This window comes from Vespula vulgaris, chromosome 1 (assembly GCF_905475345.1).
Source record: "Vespula vulgaris chromosome 1, iyVesVulg1.1, whole genome shotgun sequence".
Lineage (NCBI taxonomy): Eukaryota > Metazoa > Arthropoda > Insecta > Hymenoptera > Vespidae > Vespula > Vespula vulgaris.
The window spans coordinates 4,033,863-4,055,043 of record NC_066586.1 but is presented as its reverse complement, the minus strand read 5'-3'; the positions used below and the strand labels follow the sequence as shown (position 1 = coordinate 4,055,043).

General features: G+C 34.6%; 3 protein-coding genes across 12 annotated transcripts in view; 1 reads left to right on the top strand and 2 right to left on the bottom strand.

Annotated features, from left to right (window-relative positions):
- LOC127071033 (cytospin-A-like) overlaps positions 1-1,904 on the bottom strand; it is a 32,099-nt gene extending 30,195 nt beyond the window's left edge. The window contains exons 1-2 of one of the 2 annotated variants that reach the window (XM_051009855.1): positions 1,788-1,904; positions 1,055-1,247 (exon numbers count right to left, since the gene is read on the bottom strand). The gene's annotated coding sequence lies outside the window, so the exon portion shown is untranslated. Of the gene's footprint in view, positions 1-1,054; positions 1,248-1,723 lie in introns of both variants that reach the window. The other variant, XM_051009846.1, reaches the window with a different exon arrangement.
- Positions 1,905-2,359: 455 nt separating this feature from the next.
- LOC127071197 (transmembrane protein 234) lies at positions 2,360-9,601 on the top strand. Of its 6 annotated transcripts, XR_007784944.1 has the most exons (5): positions 2,360-2,645; positions 2,747-2,898; positions 2,968-3,127; positions 8,410-8,720; positions 9,326-9,601. XR_007784944.1 is itself a non-coding variant. In XM_051010233.1 (4 exons), the coding sequence occupies exons 1-4, from the start codon at positions 2,630-2,632 to the stop codon at positions 8,421-8,423; spliced, it is 342 nt and encodes a 113-aa protein (XP_050866190.1). In that variant the 5' UTR covers positions 2,360-2,629; the 3' UTR covers positions 8,424-9,601. The 6 variants fall into 6 exon arrangements, 5 of the variants coding, with proteins under 5 accessions (XP_050866190.1, XP_050866187.1, XP_050866183.1 ...); XM_051010233.1 differs by having other exon boundaries at positions 8,410-9,601; XM_051010230.1 differs by lacking the exons at positions 8,410-8,720; positions 9,326-9,601 and adding an exon at positions 3,324-3,605.
- The window catches only part of LOC127071064 (uncharacterized), a 107,854-nt gene continuing 90,210 nt past the window's right edge, over positions 3,538-21,181 (bottom strand). For all 4 annotated transcript variants that reach the window (XM_051009917.1, XM_051009926.1, XM_051009907.1 and 1 more), the window contains 5 exons: positions 9,907-10,122; positions 7,045-7,205; positions 6,580-6,794; positions 5,934-6,209; positions 3,538-5,679 (listed from right to left, as the gene is read on the bottom strand). In XM_051009917.1, coding sequence (XP_050865874.1) covers positions 5,486-5,679; positions 5,934-6,209; positions 6,580-6,794; positions 7,045-7,205; positions 9,907-10,122 — 1,062 coding nt within the window. In that variant the 3' untranslated portion in view covers positions 3,538-5,485. The remainder of the gene's footprint in view (positions 5,680-5,933; positions 6,210-6,579; positions 6,795-7,044; positions 7,206-9,906; positions 10,123-21,181) is intronic.

The window sequence follows — 21,181 nt, the reverse complement described above, 5'->3', positions numbered from 1 at the left end:
ATCTCATTTTTGAACGATTAAAAAATTGATGGCTTTTTTAAAAGATAGAAACGATATACCAAGAGTCTTGCCGAAAATGATTTAACTTGTTTTTCTCTTCTGTATAAGAACGCTTCTGTATACGGTCACGGATAGCGTATGCGCGATTCATAATACACTCGATACGCTTGCGTAACACGCGTACAAGCTATAATATGTCCGATCCGGTTGCATACCGTAATGCGTCGCACGAGAGATCCATCCAAATACTGTCTACAGTCGATTCTCACGAGTTTTTAACAATAAATACATAACTATTCAGCTATTATAATTATTGTATACGTATATATATATATATATATATATATATGATTCTAGATGCATGAACATTTACATACTTCACGTACAATTACGTGAAAAAACTCTTGAAATATAATTCGAAGTCTATGCATTAGCACACGTAGCATCTATAATGTATTTAGAACGTGTCCATTAGATTATACGTGTTTTGTTTGAAATAAATAAATCGTGGGTGGCTCGTTGACTTTATAAAGATAATTATTATACACCCAATCTAAAAAAATCTCTAATTATACGTCGATACGATACAATGTAGGAAAATGTGAGATTAACGAAGAGTTTATAGCAATAGAAAAATTTTCAGGTTCCATTTTTAATGAAAAATTCGTATATTACGATTTGGAATTTATTCGATTTGATTGATCTATATCCATTTTGAAAAAACTAAACCGAGTAGTCTCAGTCCGTTGGTAATCCAATGTAAAGGATTATTATTACTATTATTATTATTATTATCATTATTATCATTATTATTATTATCATTAATCGTGAATGGATATTTCTTACGACCTTGCTCTCGGTAAAGTAGGTGACCCTCCGATTTAATCGTCGCTAATTTCATTAGTGCGGATCGGAAGACGTGAGGTAGGGTGAGGAGAGGGGTGGTGGTTAGAAGGAAAGGGGGGAAGGAAACCCCGTGATTCTTGCGGAGGAGGAAGGAACGTGCTTATGCTCTTGTTGCGCTCCAAATACCTCTTCGGTTCTTTCTACCCACCTGCCGTGATTCTATTTCTTGTCATCCCACGTAGATTCGGTCGTGGAAAGCGACTAACTATAGGCCCTTCTCGGGAATCCATTTTCCACATTTCCCCTTCTTATTTTAAATCGTCGATCGATATTGTTTCACGTAATATCAAGAGATTCCTTTTCTCAAGAAGCACAAAATAAAATAATCGTTGTAGGATCACCTAAAAAATATACAAGAAATATGATAAAATGTCACGTACGATCGTTTTTCTTTTTGGCGATATATTTCGTCACTTTTAAATTTCCCGCCTTTACAACATCCGCTCGTATCTCGATTTTGTACACTTATCGTCGTATTAGAATATAGGATAATAGCGATATAAAGTTAATTAAACAATCTATTAATATTGTTACGAGGTAATAAAGAAAGAATACATTGTCGAACAATAAGAATGACTGTCTTTATCAACTTTGAAATGAATCGATAAATCGCATTGCGAAATACACGAAACGATGTTAAATGCAGTACTACGTGAGAAAGAAATTTTTATTTCGTTGGAACGATCGAATTCGATTTTTGAAGTTTTAGAAAAAGAAAGGAAAGTTAATTTATAAAATAGTACATGAGCTTTCGTCAAATTCATTCATAACGGCGAAATGAAAATATCGTTGACGTAAATCCGTGTTATGTAGGTACCTGCTTACATACGCGTTTCCGTCCATCCGAATGCAAAGGAGAAAAAAACGATGTTGCTACTTACAAAGATTCCTATGGCACACTACCCGATGAGCCACCTCGCTAACGTACTTGATCATCGTAAGAGACCGACAAGTGTTTCAGTGCGAAGATGAGTGGGGTGATCGCTAACGGGTCGGGAAAAATTTTCATTCGTTTATAGAGACTATCAGCTCCATCTATGTAGCAGAAGTTCGTGATTGATCGGTTTCGTCGGTAAAATTTCTGAATATTATCTATTCAATAGAATATTTGTTAAGTGCTTTATCTTTCTAATATTATAAATTAAATTATTATTAATCAAGAAATTATTATTTGTATTAAATAAATATTTTTATTATGAAAATAATATTTACGTATAGAAAATCGTATTGAATTTGACTATGTTGTAGCTATAAATTGTAGTTTTTCAAAAAAGATCTGCTTATGATTATGATTTAAAATAATTTAATTGAAGTAAAAGATTCATAATAATTGATTTATAAGATTCGTTATAAAGAGTTTCTTTAGGAAATTTCATTATGAAAGTCTCTTTAATTTATTTGGAGTTACTTTCTAAAATTGTTCCACAGAGCGCGTCCATGAGTCATAGAAAGATGGCGGCATCTGTGACGACTCGTTTGAATTGAAACGGAGAGAAATAATTCATATGGTGTTTGTATAAGTTATATTTGTGATTGATAACCTATATTATATGATCGAATATATTTATTACAATTATTTTTCTACGTAGTATAAGTTTGTTTTGCTCAATTTTGTGAATGATATATTACACTTCGGAATTACGATAAGAATATGTGTTTTTTGGAATATGTTTATAAATTATAGTTATTAATAATATAAGTATATGGTATCTGCATAGTGAAAATGACAGAAAACACAGGTACGTTGAATATTTATCTTTTTTTTAAATATTATATTTTGAAATGACAGTGTTTGGTAATTTCAATTAGTAACCTATATATTCAATTAATTTTATTTTAGAATCTGTGATATATCTTGTCCTTGTAGCATTTTTATGGGGTGTAACTAATCCATTAATAAAGAAAGGTGCAAGTGGTTTAGAAAATATAAAAGCAAAAACAAGCTGTGGTCAATTTTTTAAGGAACTTTATTTTCTTTTTACCAATGCAAAGGTTTCCGTTTTTCTTTTAATCCGCAGTAAAAAAAATTATTGTGTTTTAATTGATCTTAATTTTTATTAGTACATGACACCATTCTTGTTCAATCAAATTGGATCTTTGCTGTATTACTTGGCCTTGCAAGGTGCAGATATATCTTTGGCAGTTCCAGTTTCTAATTCTCTTACCTTCGTGATTACCGCTGTGACAGGTTGGATCTTAGGAGAGAAGAGAGCGGAGAGAAGTAAGAAATTTACTATTTGTAGATATTATCTTTCTATGAAGTATTTTATGCATTCCTTGATATTGTGTTTCAGACACATATATTGGAATGATATTGATATTGATGGGAACTACTTTATGTTGTTGGGATAAATTATATACATTAGAATAATTTTCTTTAGATGTTATGTTGTAAAATAATGGATGATATGTTTTAGAGAATATTGCTTTAACCGGTGGATCAGAGAGATAACAAACAGATCTGATTCTCTATTTTTTTACGAACAAAGCTTATTAGTTAGTAAACATTTATGATATACACAATATTATATGAGAGCCAAAATATAATATATACATATATATGTATAATATATTATTATCATACTGTTGTAATTTATAAAACACTCCTTAGTTTGTGATATCGTTTTGAAATTCTTTGAAATTATGTTCGTTTATTTCAAATTGTTATTCATGTTACAAAATATAACTTGTCGCCAGAGTTCTATGTCTCCGTACATTTAATATTATTTTTCTTACACTTGTGTGAAGGACTAATAACTATGTTAATGGACAATACAAATTTATCAGTAAACCAATACAGACCATCCATATATCCATGATATTTACATGCAATCCTTAATGATTCATATGTACATACACATATAATTAGCACCAAATGGAAATGAAACTTATGGTGCAGATGACTATTTTTGTCACTGAGTAAATCGATCCTTTCAACAGTATAACGGCGTATCACAGTACAACAGAAAATTGTTCTATGCTTATCATTTACTCTGTTGTTACAGTCAGTGTCGAGATGAAGTAATATAAGCAAAGATTCTCTCGCGTAACAAACTATTTTCCCAGATGAAAATCGTAGCCGTTGATGATCGTGATCATTTAGTGACAAATGGATGTTCGTATAGGAAAGATCTCGAGATTAAAGTATAACAATAGCAAACAATAAAGGATTAATATTACAAGTATATACATAAAAAAGCAGAAGAAGAGAGAAGAAGAAAAAAAAAACAGAAAGAGGAGAAAAGTTTACATTAGCCTATGAACAAAAGAAATTTGTATATACGTCGTGTTTTTAAGTACGTGCTTGGCTTTTATACTTTTTACAACGCGACTCGTGAAATAGTTATTCGTATATAAAATATATTTTATATCGCTAATCGCATTTTTCTTTTTCTTTTTTTTTATTTCATTATAGAGAATACGATCGACGATATCGGACGATATCCAAGAGAGTAAGATATCAGAGAAAAAATTTTGATTTATATTAAAAGTATAAAAGATCTATGCAAATGTAAATGGCACTCGCATTCACGGTAGTATAAATTCTTTTCTTCTTTCCTTGTTTTTATAAATTATACTACGCGTATATATAATATATACCGTTTAATTAATATATTCGACACCCAAATCGGAGAAAGAGGAAGATAGAGAAAGAGCACGAATTTTTTTAATATAAGTGCCACGTTCGTTTAAATATTTCCTTTTTTCGTTTTTATCCGATGCATTCTCTTCTTATGCAACAAATTTAAACGATTAAATTTGGTAGAGAGAAAGCTTTATGTGTATATATATATATATATATATATATATATATATATATATATATCAATTTATTCGATCATTCATAAATTGTTTTCTTAAACTTCAACTTCAATTTCGAAATCGTGGCATGACTTCGTTCTTAAGAATCTTATTAAAAAGTATTATTCATTCGGCTGTCTTTCATCGAATCTTCGTACTCGCGTTTATCATTAAAGTTCAAATTCTCCGGGTTTTCATTTGTTTGTTAGTACCGATATACATATAAATTATTCATCTTTGTTACGTTAGAACAACAAAGTGTTAGAGATACTTTTTTAATACGATCAATTATCATAAAGAAGATAATAAAGTTTTAATGAGATTTGTAACAAGAGAAAAAATAAGTAAGGTTTTTAAACAATCATTAAATCATATATTGTGTATTTTGTAATACGAATGCACGTATATAAAAGTCGAGTGTAGTTCCAAGTTTGTTTGTTTGTTTGTTTGTATTTTTCTCAAAAGATTCGATTCGTACAAGTCTAATAAATTTACGTGTTTAAATTGTTAATAGATTAATGTTATCTCACTCGCTCGCATTGTACGGTAATAGAGTAAAGAGACAAGAAAAAAATGAGAAAAAGAAAAAAATAAAATAAAAAAAAAAAGAAAATAAAATAAAAGAATAAAGGAGAAGGGAAAAAAATATGTAAATTAAGAAACTGTCGTGTTCACGATCGCGAATTGGCGATGGATCCGACTTGTTAATTTTCAGCCGCTAACGATTACGAATATTACTTATGAAACTCAAGACTAGCATTGATCAATGGCCTTTTCTTTAGGCCCGGGATTTTTTGCTCTTTAGCTTAAACCATCCCGCGCTCTTGTTTGGATCACGTGGTACGGATGTTGACCTACTGAGCTCTGGCTTCGAGCTCACGCTCCGAGATTTCGTCGATAGCGATTCCGTGGAAACGGTCCTGTCCACTTTCTGCTTGTCCTTTGATTTCAACGTACTGCGATTGATCGTACCTATAAAAAAAAAAAAAAAAAAAAAAAATGAAGAAAATTAAACCAAAATCAAATTAGTTTATACACGAATGAATGAATTAGAAGTTATTAAACATTAGAATATTTCACAATGCCATAATATCTATTATAGAAAAATATTTTTGTCGATGGATAAATATTGTGTGCTCTTCAATAAAAAATATTAATGTTTCTAATAATTCTAAATTGTTTCTAATTAAGAATTAGATAATTATTGTATTATTATTATTTCTCACCGGTTTTAGAAAGATTGTCTTTGCTTCGTCGGGCTTCTTTACCCCTACGACTGAGCGTCTCGCGACTTCTTTGTCTACGTCTTAAAGTCATCATTGGTTTTTGATGTTGTTGTTGATCATAATTGATTTCGAAAGGTTCCCTATAGTGTCTTGGTTTCCAAGGAGCTAAAACGCTCACACTCCTAGACACGGTTCTCGTGTGCGATTGTAGAGGTCGATTGAGTTCCTCTCGACTCGCTGCTCTACGTCGTTCGTTCGGTCCAGGTATTTCGCCGACTGTAAAAATTCATGAACTTTGCATTACCAGGATGAAAGTTGAACCGTTACAAGTAGAACTCGATTGAAGTGAATGTAATGGACATAACGGCTGGTAACTAACAAGCTGATCTATTATTAAATAAGATTTAATGGATATATATTGGACTAATAACAAATAAAAATTTTTAATCGAATCGATTTGATAAAAAGTGAAAGTATCGAGGCGATATATATATATATAAAATTGTAGAAAATAAAAAAAAAAAATATGCTTGAATTATGTAAATCTATTTACAGATATACGTATTATCTACAATCTTTGATTAGAATTATTTTCGAGTATAAAATATATCTAATTCGAAGTTATTCTATTTTTCTTCATACTTACTCGTAGTCGCATGCAAATATACGACAGATCTTTGCGATCTTTGGGAATTTTGGCTCTGTTGACTGCTATCACCGGTAGTACTCTCACCGGAAGAAAGAGCGCTTTCGGCTAATCTTGGTGGTTTCCTTGGTGGTGAGACAATACCGAGATTATGGCTCCTGTTCGAATTGCTGACATCACGTTTTGTACAGACACGCTCGTCGACTCGTTTGTTTCTAAAATGAATAAACTTTTTTTATTAATTCGTTGCGATATAAATCTGCCTATATATAATTTCCCTTCTTTTTTTTTTTCGTTATGAATCTCGCACAATTAGTGAATTTTTATCGATCTCAACTCAATCTTTTTTCGTGATATATTCATAAAGAAAAAAAAAACAAATATTAATAAAACTGTTTGTCCTTTATAGAAGTGTACAAATAATTATGCAAAGAAATTATTGCACAGGCATATTTTATTATTTACCTGATATCACGGTTCGATGAGACCGATTCCTGATCGGTGTCGCCGAAGAAGCGAAGATTCTTTTGAACGGAAACTCGTTCCGGGGCGGACGATGCCTCCTCGTCCTCCGTTCCGGTCGTCAAGATCTCACTTTCTGGTATTCTTGGCTTCTTATCCACGCTCTGAAAAGTATACATATGCGTTATTATATTATAAATCAACGAACTAAAATCATTATTTCGATCTAAATTATAAAAGCATAATAAAAGTTTAAGAAAAAACAAAAAAGAAAAGAAACAATTTTTTTTATAGTTACCAAGAAGACAATTGACGAGAAAATCTGACTTTTATGGCCTTATTTTCTCGATGATTGTAAACAAAGAAAATAAAATAAAATAAAATAAAATAAAAAAATTAAATAAAAATGTAGAAAAAAAAATAAAATTCTTCTTTTATAGTTGAAGAAGATAATCGACGAGAAGATCTGGCTTTCTGTAGCCTCATTTTCTCAATCATTATAAAGAAAAGTAAAAGAACAGAAAAAAAGAATAAATAAAATTGAAGAAAAAGAAATAAAATCCTTCTTTTATAGTCTCGAAGAGGATAATCGACGAGAAGATCTGGCTTCTCTAGCTTCATTTTCTCGATCATTATAAAACAAAAATAAAAATAGAAAAAAAAGGAAAAAAAAAACTCTTCTTCTATAATCTTGACTCTATAGTCTTGAATCAACGAGAAAATCTGGCTTATGTAGTCTCATTTTCTCGATCATTATAAAATAAAAATAAAAATTGAAGAAAAGGGAAAAAATTCTTCTACTATAATTTTGACTCTATAGTCTTGAATCAGTGAGAAAATCTTACTTATGTAGTCTCATTTTCTTGATCATTATAAAATAAAAAAAAAAAAAAAATTGAAGAAAAGGGAAAAAATCACTTTTTTTTCAATCTTAACCCTATATAGTCTTGAATCAACGAGAAAATCTGATTTATGTAGTCTCATTTTCTCTCAATATCATTATAAAATAAAAGAAAAAAAAAAGTAAAAATTGAGGAGGAAAAGGGAGAAAATTTCTTCTTCTATAATCTCGATATAATAACATTGAATCAACGAAAAAATCTCTACCTTATATGTAGTCTCATTTTCTCTGCGATCGTTATAAAATAAAAAGAAAAGGAAAGAAAGAAAGAAAGAAAGAAAAAAAAAGAGAAAGATAGTAAAAAGAAAATCGAAGAAAGGAGAAGAAAATGTTCATTTCTTTTTTCTTTTCCATCTTTTTTTTATGGTTTTAACTCTATAGTTTTTTGGAATTTTGTAGTTGAAAAAAAAATTTGCCATCTCTTTAGTGATGTTGTGAAAATGTTCGATTCGTTCATCGTTCGATAGATCATCCTGCATAGCCGAGATTCACGTGCATGCAATCATCTCTATGCAACTATCCAAGATAGCTTTAGGACTAACCTCAAGCTACGATCGTGTTCCAAAGAAACGAAGGGAGGAAGGGAGGAAGGTAGGAAGGAAGGAAGCAAGGAAGGAAGGAAGGAAGGAAGGAAGGAAGGAAGGATCGAAATATCGGTGTGCCCGTTCTCTCCCTCTTGGGATGCTCGAGAAAGCTAAGCAGCCCTTCGATCGGCACTTAATCTCGCGATTAAATTAAACCACAGAGCGCGGAGTTAGATAAGCATTTAATCAAACCGGTAATTGGAGGTTGTATTGGTCTAATGGCCTCTGCTTCATACGGGCCCGTAGCTAACAAGGGAAGGATCGGATATGGAAACGTTTTCCTTGCTGTTCTCCTTATACCAAAACGTGTTGTTACCTTACTATTGTTAACAAGATTTAAGTATAAAGATCATATTCAAAGTTTTGCAAATAAATATATCTACTCGAAGGAACGTCGATATTATTTAAAAGAATAATTAAGAAAAGTAGTTTGAATAAATTTAAGATCAACTTATGAAAGTAGAACGAATAAATCAAATTTGAGTATAGACATATTAATTCTTTTTTAATTTTCAATATACTCGAAAGAACGTAGACATTTTAAATAAATAAATTTCACAAGCTTCGAAGATCAATATGAAAGTAATGCGAATACATAAAATTGTATGTAAATGTTGAATAGAAAAGGATGATCGATCGATAACGAAGATTACAAAATCGTAATGTTTCAGAGGAATTTTTTATTTATTTATTTATTTTTTTTTAGAATTAATAAGACATTTTTAAGTTTAAGCTTCGGTGTATCCAACGAATGAATAAATTTGCTCCTTTATTTTTTATTATATCTCGTACACGGTAGGATCGCCCACTCATGAGCAGACTACGCCGGATTCGGATAAGGACTCGCAACGGACTTGTTTGTCGAACCTTGAAGAACCGCCTCGTCGCGAAGAGTTGACGTCATGTCCGGAAATATTCAACGAAGACTCGTTCTCGACGATTCCCTTAAACAGGTGCTACCACCTACGACGTTGCCTAATTCTAATTTTTCTAACTCTCTATTCTAATTTAAACGAGCGATCCTATATTATGACGTGTGAAATAACTTCTCGAGAAAAAAAAAATATTGCAATTACGAGAGTCCATTGATATTTTTTTCCTTCTCTTGATAATTTCTTATTTGATTGTTTACGATCTTTGAAATAGTAGGACATATTTTTCTTTTTTTTTTTTAGAGATCGTAAGAATCTTTTAAGATTTGACACGTGTACGAACGTAATTTATTATATTTCTCGCGATCGTTTTTGTATTATGCGAATGTCGAATACGGTCTAATTTTAATTTAATCGTAATTCTAATTTTGTTAACTTTGTTATAATTTGAGTGAGCGATCCTATATTATTAAGTATTATTATAGTTTAGATACGTTCGATCGTGTACCTTGGTACTGGATTTATTTTTCCGTGACAGAGATTTGAACCATCCCTTTCTTTCAGCCTCTTGTCCTTGATTTTCTCTCGTGAGCGTGTTACTCGATTCGCAAAAGGAGTCCTCGTCTCTGGTAAGGGTACCGGTAGATCTAGAGAGCCTCGTTGGCCTCGATGGACTTGGACTTCCGCTTGGCGTTGATAATCGTCTTCGTTGACTATAGTCCTCCTGTAATGACATTAAATAATTAATGTATAAATTATATTCAAAAAAGTATATTAACAACAACAACGTACACGATATTTCTAAGTATTTCTTTAACATGTTACCGAATGACACCTAATACATTTTAATAGTTCATTAGAAATAAAATGAAGGTTCAATTTGATAAGTTGTAAAATGTTATAAACGTACCTATATTATCGAACCGAGCGATAACGTTTAATCGAAAGTAACATGATGGATTATTTAACGTTGCAAGATATGCAAAATAGAACGGTTTCCCCCTTACCAATCGATTCTAGACCCATTAATATGCAGTATATATCTAGATTTAGGATTCCCCGGAGATCATTAATCAGAGTATAATAATAAATTAGTCTCGTCTCTAATTTGAGAGTGTATGTCTGATAGATAACGATCGCTAATCTGGAGCCAGAATTTTTTTGTAAAATAAAATAAATCCTTGACGTTATTAACGGCGATTTATTTTCAGTCATTGATACAAAGTGGCTACCTAGGATTCGAAAAGCTCGACGATGAAAGAGTGGCACGTGCGTTATTAAGGGAGAGGGGAGAAAGGTGAGGGAAGGGGCTTGAGAGGCGGGAAGAGGTGGACAGGCTTTCGATAAGCAATATAATAACACATCGCACAGATTCGAGCGAGCACGTAGTACTCGACGCATAAACTGTTAAATGACTCACAATGAATAGCCCGTATCGCGGAATCATCTGCATAGTACAAGCCCTGTTCGCTTCCCTCGTACTCTCCATATATACGAGCAACAATATCCCTTGGTGGTTTCCATAACGAGTACATGCCAGGACCGACGACAACGACGAACGAGAAGAAAAAGGGAAAACTTACGATCTGTCTCTGTATGTGTGTGCGGGTAGGTGTCTGTGTGTATGGGTTTATATATATTTCACGTATGTCACGGTGTATACATATGTATTTATATGAGAGCCGATGTGAAGCGTGTATATTTATACGTGTATGTGTAGATCGTGACGTGTGGCTTCGTATCATACACGACGTATATGCGTGACGTGTGTTTTGTATTTATGTAGACGCGCGTACGTGTATGTGTGTGAGTTTATGCGCGCTTGCGTGTGTACCTTAAGGGCATCGTGACCCACGCAGAGCACTGCTAACTCTTTATATACCGGCAGCGTGTGTTCACGCTCCGCGATTTTACTCCTCTCCGACCTTTCTCTCATTCTCTTTTCCTCTTATCCATCTATCCATCCCATCCATCCTTCTTTACTTCCTTCCTTCTTTCCCTTTCGCTTTCCTTCTCTTCTCCAACTTACCCTCCGAGACCGTTCGGGACTCGGCGTGGGCCTTCGAGATTGGGATAGGTCGTTTACTCTCCTCGTAGCCCGTTCTTTTCCCCCACCACCTGTCTCCTGCAGCACGCGCATCAGAGTCCTCTGCCCTCGCTCTTTCCTTCCCTGATGTCTTACCTTTGCACGATCCCTTTGACTCACAGTCGTTCGCTATATGTGCTACAGCGTTGATTTTGGTTTTTTTCAACGATGACGTTGGTTTTGTTTTGTTTCTGCTTTTTCTTTTTCTTCTTCTTTTTTTTTTGATGCGTTTTACGAATACGCGGTTTTTTAATCACGTCTCGAGTCTCTTTTTCATATGTATGTTTCATTTCATTACGTAGGTAACATTTACTGAAACTTGATTTTTTCTTGAGAAAATAAAAGAAAATTTTAGAGATAGAAATACAGGGTAGGTCGGAAATCTTTGGATGGGCCGAAAGTTTTTGGCTTTATTTCAAAATTAATTTAAAAAATCAATTACTCTATCGAGACATTTCGGGCTTGTAATTTTACAATCTGGAAACAAAAAGTTAGCTTGAGAAATGTCGAAAAAGTGGGATTGATATTTAAAAACATCTAAAAACTTTCATTTCAAGCAGTATAAAAAAACTTTGTGATTTCACAGTTGCCGTTATACATGGTTAACTATAAGTTCACGTTATTTGCATTATAGGGACAGAAACGATCTAGAGAAATAAAAGTGACGATCGTAGCGATTCGAGAGTTATCTTTCTCGAGTTGGCGAACGAGAGAGAAAAAAGAAGGTAAAAAAGGGAGTGGAAGAGAACGCGCGTACAGTGCCGATGGCATAAGAAGTATATAATAAGGGGGAATCACGGCGCTGTACAAAGGGGCATTACAGTAAGATCTGTAACGCGCAAAGCCGCAAAATAAACGAACGAGGCGTAATGGGCATCGAGAGAAGGTCGTTCTGGCCGATCCTTCGTTAGCGTATGCGCGCGCGTAACTGCGTAACTGCCAAACGGAATGTGTTAGTATCCGCTTGGGGAAAGAAAAACTGTGATCGTTCGATATAGGAAAAGAGAAAGAAAAAGAAGAAGAAAAAAAAAAGAAAAGGCACGAGAAAAAAGAAAAAGAAAAGAAAAGGAAAACCTCACGAGATTGTCGATAATTATACGGTATATAGAAAATAAACATTTTCATTATACTCTTTTTATCATCGTGTTATGTTGTATATATAGATGACTATAAAGATATGAATCTAGATGCCATGTAGACTTTGATGTTAGTTCAAAAGTTGTTTAAAGTGTATACTTAATGATAATGATATTTTTAATTAATTCGAAATCGATAATCTATAAGTAGGTAGGAGATTGCAAGGAGAACGTTGAAAAAAAATTAGATCAAATGTTTAAACGAATGAAAGAAAAAAGATATTAAGATCGTCGTAGAACAGCGAAACTTTGTGATGACGAAGATAGACAAGACAAGGCAAGACAAGACAAGACAAGACAAGACAAGATAAGACAAGACAAGGTAACGTAAGGTAAGTTGAGGTAAGGTAAGGTAAGGAAAGGAAAGGACGCATGTTCGCGCGTGCTGGCTTGCTTTTCGGTTCTTAGCGGCGCAAGGTCGCCCGCTCTCGTCCTGCACCGGTGGCAACCGGCACGTCGGGAGGTTTCTAGGAGGTTGAAGAGGGAAAGAGAGAGAGAGAGAGAGAGAGAGAGACAGAGTGAGAAAGGGTCTTGGTAGAAAACCGGATGCACACTTTTGCGCCCGTGTTGCACGGACGGACGACCACCACCGCGGCCATTAATAATCGGGGTCCACTGGAGGAGGAGAAGAGGAGGAGGATGAGGATGAAGAAGAGGAGGAGGATGAGAACGAAGAAGAGAAGGAGGAGAAGGATGAGGACGGAAAAGAAGAAGAACGAGGAGGAGAAGAAGAAGAAGAAGAAGGAAGAGGAGGAGGAGGAGGAAGAGGTTAAAGCACTTTTATTTTCTTTGGAATAACTACACTTAGGATCCTCTGTGATACACTTCTCCGGCTGTCAATGGACGCTTCTTCATGGGAAAGGTCCGAGAGAAGCTCTCGCGAATCGTTTCGCGACTATTCGAGCGAATCGCTTGGAACGCCCACGGATGGCTTGGCACTCCGATTCCTTCTTATATACGCTCCAACACTCGTGCACGAAACACCATACCATCGTTGTCCTTTCTCTCCTCTCTCTCTCTCTTTCTCTCTCCCTTTCTATCTTTCTCTCTTTCTCCCTTTCTAGTGTATTCTCGTATCTCCATCCACGCTCGTAATTGATGAAATGACACCGAAGTGGAGAACGGACGGCCGTGACTATCGGATGTTCAAGATCGGATGCTGTGGTATACAGCATCCAAAGCCGACGGGCTTTCCAAGTACGAGATCGAAGCCTCAAAGACCGCCCCGGTTGCTCGCTCGGCCGAGCGGAGAACGCGCCAACGCCTCGGTGAATATTAATTATTCCGACGGGCTCCCACGAACGTCCACCAACGACTAACTCGATGATGCTTCTTCTAATCGGTAGTCGATTACGTTCTTATATCCTATCGATTTGTCCAAAAAATTTTCATCCTGATTTGTGACAGATACTCGTTAGAATTTCAGTAAAATCGGTATTAAATATTAAAATCTTTACGATTTTAAAGTCTGAGATGTTTTCGACAAAGCACTTTATCGTTCTATCGATTTAAACGTGTTTTTATCGATTTAATCTAAATTAAAAAGCGATACCACTGAAAATGTCGATCTCGTCCATGAAGTTGATAAGAAAGGATTTAAGTAAAATCAATTTTTATGATTTTTGTAGAGTCTAAAGATAATAACGAGCTACGGGATATATTTATCCGTGTTGAAAAGTATTACGATCAGTAAGAGTGAAAACATTCGTTTAGAATCTAATCGTCGTCAATACGAAAAATGTTAGTAATACGATCTCGGATGAATCACGTAAAATCTAATATTCTTTCTCATTCTCTCTCACAGTGACAAGTGGCATCCTAATCCGGGGTTAAGTATATCCTCACGTAGAAGGGTATTAGACTCGCGGGCACGAAGCGAATAGGTAATAGAGCTGCAGTTAGTTGCGAGAGGACTGTATCTCCCTGGTATCTCGTTTCTCCTGTGGCAGGATTGCGTTGCTCTGGCACACACGCCGCCGTATACTATAGCACTCCGACATACCTTGAGCCCTCTCGGTGCGATACATATTGACCAGTCGGTCTACTACGAACGAAGAACCGCCGCTTAGAAGATGCTCTATGGGTAGTTACCGAGGGAAAGATGTATCTTCTCGTACCAAGTACTACAAACCAGCCAATCCTATCCTATCTTAGAGATTTTAACTTTACTTAGGAAAGAGAAAGAGAAAGAGAGAGAGAGAGAGAGAGAGAGAGAGAGAGACGTATAGAGGATACGCAAGAGAAAGAAAGAGAGTAGAACGCTCAACGCGGCAGGTAGAATCCTATCGGCAAATTGCAATCGGCGACCGCCTTGTCGGCAACTGAGCATAGAAAGCGAGAAAGGAAGATTGCTAAAGGGAAAAAGAAAGAGAAAGAGAAGGAGAGAGAGAGAGAGAGAGAGAGAAGGAAGGTATCTAAGCGTTCCACGAGTGATACCAATATCCGCCATTGTTTAGGACTCCTAGCCAAGGAGTTATCGTCCATGATCGTTCCGGGTAGTCGCAGTTGGTTCTGCTTTCATTGATACCTTCGTCCTACGGCTAGAAGTATATACCGGACAATCTACTATTCTCGTTCCTTCTTCGGACTATGATCTATGAGAGCCTGTAGGAAGTTAGAAATAGCGATGCGACGACGGTACCTAACTATAGTTGTTTATTTCTCATAGATAAGTGGGTGTAGGTAAGCGCTCGTCTAGACAAGAGGGATGGTTGAAGGAAATATTGAAAACGTTTGATGATCCATTTCAAAGATTCTATAGGGTTAGTTCATCTAATTCTTTTCTTCAAACACGAACAGGTTATTCTCTTTCTCTATCTCTCTTTCTCTCTTTCAAACAAAACTTACTATCGTATTGTTCTTTTCTATTCTTTGTCAACACTTTTATCTAACAAATGAAACGTTTTTATTCGTTTACGTCGTAATAGCTTTTCCTGATTCTATAGGGTTAGTTTATCTAATTTTTTTCTTCAAACACGATCAAGTTGTTCTCTCTCTCTCTCTCTCTCTCTCTCTTTCTGTTTCTCTTTCTCTTCCAAGAAAAACCTACAATCGTGTTCTTCTTTTCTATTCTTTGTCAACACTATTATCTACCAAATGGAACGTTTCTATTTGTTTACATCGTAATAGCTTTTCCTTTCCGTTTTAAATCGTTTGTCCGATAAAGATAGACGTCGCGAGATACGTATCAAGTAAATTAGGTACTAAAGACAATCAACATGGATCGCTTCATTAGCCAATGTTATCCTTCTCGCGTACTTATTTACGAGCCGAGGAGGGTAGCGTCGTTATTGCGAAATTGTGGACAGCAGAATTGTGCTCCGACACGGAAGCAAAAAGAGAGAAGGATAGAGAGATATGGTTAAAGAGAGAGAGAGAGAGAGAGAGAGAGAGGAAAAATCGGTACGATACTAATGAGACTCGTATTTGGTGAGTATCTCGTTCGTAAGGTAACAAAAGTCACGATTGTAATGCATTTAGTGGTCTTTTATGTTTCCTCTCGTTAAGGATTCGTTCAAAGGATGTATTCAAGATCATGTAATATTTTTGCTTGGAGAATCGACTGGTTCTTTTTTTTTCCTACAACATTGAAACGTAAAGATATAAATAATCGTTTTTATTAAAAAAATTCTTATCGCATTAAAGAGATTCGCTCTTTAGAAATTATTCTTTCAATTTTAATACGTCTATTATGTTATATGGGGTACATATTGTAGACGAGATCGTTACAATGGCTGGTGCGAGGACACAGAGTAGCATGAGTCGTAGTTCGTCTCAGCGATAGATGTTACCGTCAACAGCCACAAGACACCTCAGCGATCACGCGGAACGAAATCGTTTGTTTATCGAATGACAAGAACGCTTATTCATTCACGATCCTTTTTCTTTTTCTTTTTTTATTCTTTTTCATATAATCGCTTCGAAAGGGAAGAGAAATTTTCGACGGATATAAACATATAGAATATTTTATCATCGAAAATTTTTGCATTTCATAATGTAACTTTGTAACTATGTTTCTAACGTTACTTTGACACCAATGATTTGCAACAAAACAGAGTGCGAAAAAATCAATTATTTCTTTTAAAAATTTCTTTACATTTCTAGTTAGGTTTGTAATTTGAAAAGAAGAAAGTAATAATGATCAGCCTAAAATTATGAATGATTTTGAAAATTATCTAAGAACTTTTGGCTCCATCTATGTATGTATTAGAGTTTTTATATTTTATAAATTTTATATATCTACCTCAAGGTTTAATTATGATGAAAATAATGATATTAAATTAAAAAGTCAAAATAAACGTAGAGTTTATTAAGCAATTACGATTTATCGAATTAACGAAGTAGTTGATCACATTGATATCTAATCGTTTCAATGATAAAGCATTAGAATTATAGTATAAGAAGAGGCGTAGGAAGATTAATAAGATCGATTGATATGATCCATTGGCTGGTATCTATCTCGATAGGCTCGCTACTTTCTCCTTTTTTTTCACACATGTCTCGATAATATCGAGTTAACGACAGGATGTCGATATCGATTGTTTATCGTGTGAAAGTTATCCGCGGAACGATGATCGTCCATTACCCTCAACAGTCTATGCTTTGATCCTCAGCAAAATTGAGAAGACTATGAAGTCTTGGTATATACTTTGAATAATCTCTCTTTTATCTTCAATTTTATAATAAAGGATTTGAAAATTTTTTTTCTACTTTTTTTTTAAATACTTCTTGTACTAGATGTAATATAAAAAATATATAAATATAAAGTAAAATATTTTATATATATATATTGTCACATCATATTAAATATTTATATGATATTATTTTAGAATTGTTACATACATATTTATATTTAATATATAGATATAATATTCTAAAAAAATATATAGATATATAATATCAAAGTATACACTGTTTTAAAATTATCATTCAGAATTATTTATAACGCTTGTATCTATATATTCCTATTTATATGTATATGTATATTACCTTTTTGGAATTATTAATAATTCTAAAATCATTTCAAAACAAAACGTTTTGAATATAAAAATGAACGAGATTCCACTTCTGATTGAATTAGGATTACACGAATGCCGTAAAAGAAATCTTTTTCAAATTCCATCGGATAGGTAAATACTTACACGTGCAGACACGCGTCTGTACGTACTCATGAGGGATTCTCGAGCGAGAACTCGGAGAATTAACACCGATCGGCAATGGCGAGAAGAAAGGCTGGATCGTCGTAAGTCGGTCGTCGAAAGGAAAGGAGTACTGCAAAGAGCACACGAGCCAAGGGAACTTGGCGAGCTTCGGCAGACCACAATAAATAGCCGTGGTATCGTGTTGCGAGTAATTGAACGGGACTTCATTCGTGCTGCATTAACTATTGAAAATGTACTGGATATCAATCGTGCGAGGATAAGAGAGTAAAAGAGAGTAAAAGAGAAAAAGAGAGAGAGAGGGAGAGAGAGAGCGACAAAAGATCGCGTGTATATTGTTGGAATGTCGTCCGTCGCGTGTCGTTGAAAAGTTTCTGAAGAGATACGACTTAGAAAAAAAAAGAAAAAAACAAAAACAATGCAAAACGCGTTATTTGATTTTTAATCGCTCGTTCTAAAAGTCCATCGAATTTATAGCTCATCCTATATAATTGAATTTTTTATTCGTGTCAACGTCAAAATTATATCCATTGGTATAATTGTAATATAATCACGCAATCAAGTATAACTTATATCTCACGCACGAATTAACGATTAATTTTGTAAGTAGATGGTAAAATGAAACGAAATTTCAAAAGTACAGGTATACAGTATATTTGTGGTATTATAGAGACTTAATAATAATGTCGAATAAAATAAGAATCGTAAAAAGAGAAGAATATTTGATCATAATTATCATGCATTGTCTGGATACTTTTCACTGGCGAATATACGAAGGTACATACATGCATTTTCTTTTCTATGTTTATTTCCTGGAATGAAACGAGCTTAGATAGATGCGTTTATGTGTACACGTATACCGAGAGGTCCAGTAAAGAGAAGAGAAGAGAAGGAAAAAGAAGAAAAGAGAAAAGAGAAGAGAAAAGAAGAGAAAAGAAGAGAAAAGAAGGGGAAAGAAGAGAAGAGAAGAGAAGAGAAGAGAAGAGAAGAGAAGAGAAGAGAAGAGAAGACAGAGAGAGAAAGAGAGCTAAAGGAACTGTTGGCGCATAATGGCGCTGATCCTAGGCCCTCGATCCTACGTGAGGGCAATACCGTATTGTTATTTGTTGAGTTAAGGTACTCCTTGCTTCCAGATCAAGTACTCGCGTGTCCGAGATACGGCAGTGCTCCGGCATCGGAATAATATCTTGCTCGCTTATTGTTGCCCCTCGTTGCAGATAGATCATTCTATTATCGAGATAGCGATACGAGTGAGTACGTATAAGTATAATGTATACGTATATGTATACATAGGTAGGTGTACGTAAGTATTACAGTGTACAGGGTGTCAAATCAAAAAGATTAAGAGCCCGAGGAATCGTTGGATTCGATGATTTTCTTCATCATTGCGTTCTTTTTTCTTTTTTCTCTCTCTCTTTCTCTCTCTCTCTCTCTCTCTCTCTCTCTTTTTTTTTATACAATCGACATTAATTTTAAATAAATATTTCTTATGATAAAAGTTTTCTCCGGATACCATTTAAACGTTTAAACTTTTCTTTAAAAGATTTCCTTTACTCTTCCATGATTCGATTGTTCGATCAGATTTTACTAAAAAGGAAATACAATAATGAAGCTTCTTCTTTGCAATAACGTATTTAGGAATATAGGAATCAAACGTGACAAGAGATATATCTTCGAGTATGAATATGATATCGAAGGTATTAACCTGCGATATATTTTTCAATTTGACACCCTATATACGTATCCTACCGTACGTTCGAGCTAAGGAGAGATATGCGCTTACGCTCGCGAGCACGTGATTTATTCGTAATTCATAGGTATATATATACATATATACACATATATACGTATGTATATATATATATATATATGTATGTATGTATGTTTGTAGGTACTCGTACGTGGGTCCTTCGCAAGGCGGGACCTCTTCTTCGGTTCTTTAATTGGCTTTCTGCGTACGTATGCATGTATGTATGTATATATGTATATGTATGTATGTATGGTACGTACGTGCACTATTTCTCTTTCTCTCTCTCTCTCTCTCTCTCTCTTTTTCACTCTATCTCTCTGTTGTATGAAACCGACCGTAGACTTCACCGTCCTCTCTTGTCCACTTAATCGGAGTGGCTATACGAGTACGATGGAACAGGGGGAACGCTATACGTCTATCCGAAGTAAATCGCGGATAAAGGGAGATTTCTCCATTCGCGGATTCTTTCCTTACCTCTATCTCTCTCTCCTTCTCTCTTTCCCCCTTCACCTTCCTCCCTAACCCCCAATACTCCTATCTTCTGCGTTCTTACCTTCTTCGAAGTCGCTTTTCTTGCGCGCGACTCGAAGACGATCGGGAAGATTAGGCCGTCGTACGACCATCTCCACCGTGACTTTCTTCGAATACCTAACGATATAGACTGCTATTCAATGTAAGTCAAAGTATTGCTTACGGAGTTACTTGCTTCTTTCTACGAATAGATCTTTAGATATATTATGGAGTATTATCGTTATATGGTTATCTTTAAATATCGATATTATGGTTGTGATCGTATGTTTAAGAGTTGAGAGATCATTCGTCGGATCTTTATTATTGATTAGTTGTTCAGGTGTTTATTATTATTATTATTATTATTTTTTTTTTTATATAGTGATTATGACGTGTTGATTTTGTGGTGTGCATGTTTAAGTACTTTATTTTGGAAATCGATTTAATGAGAACGGCGAAGGAGAAGAAAGAGAGAGAGAGAGAGAGAGAGAAAGTTACTTATTTTATATAATTATAAAAAAATATATGTGTGTGTGTGCGTATAATATAATTTGATTGATTTGAAATAATTTCCTCTTCTGTTGTTCTATATTTTCTAATCGAGAGTAATCTTTTAACGACGTCAGATTACGTGGCGCAATTGAAGCTATTTCGATCTCGTTTCGGTCTCATCTATTCATCGAGAACTCTCAACGTCATTAGTAGTATATCATCGCGATTATCTCGCGTGGGGTCGGCGATACTTTCCTGTGTTGCTTTAACCAACGATCAAGCTATTCTACTGTACTATGAGTTACTATACCTATCTACATATATATATATATATATATATATATATATATATATATATCTCTAAGTATTGTGCATATACATTAGTATGTAACTACGTGGTTGTTCAAGACGAATACGTCTATCATGTACATTAGTATAGTGTAAAACAACGTGGGTAGGCAGAGGTGAAAAGAGCCGATCGTTAAAAAGACGTGCTTCAGTATGCCACAAGGATTCATTTTGATTATGTAAGCGATTCAATACGTAACGATTCGTTCGATTACACGGATTTCGACTGCAAGCCAGATAATGTTTCTATTCCTCTCTCATGGCTTTTCACGATACTATTGATTCTATCGGTACGTAATTTC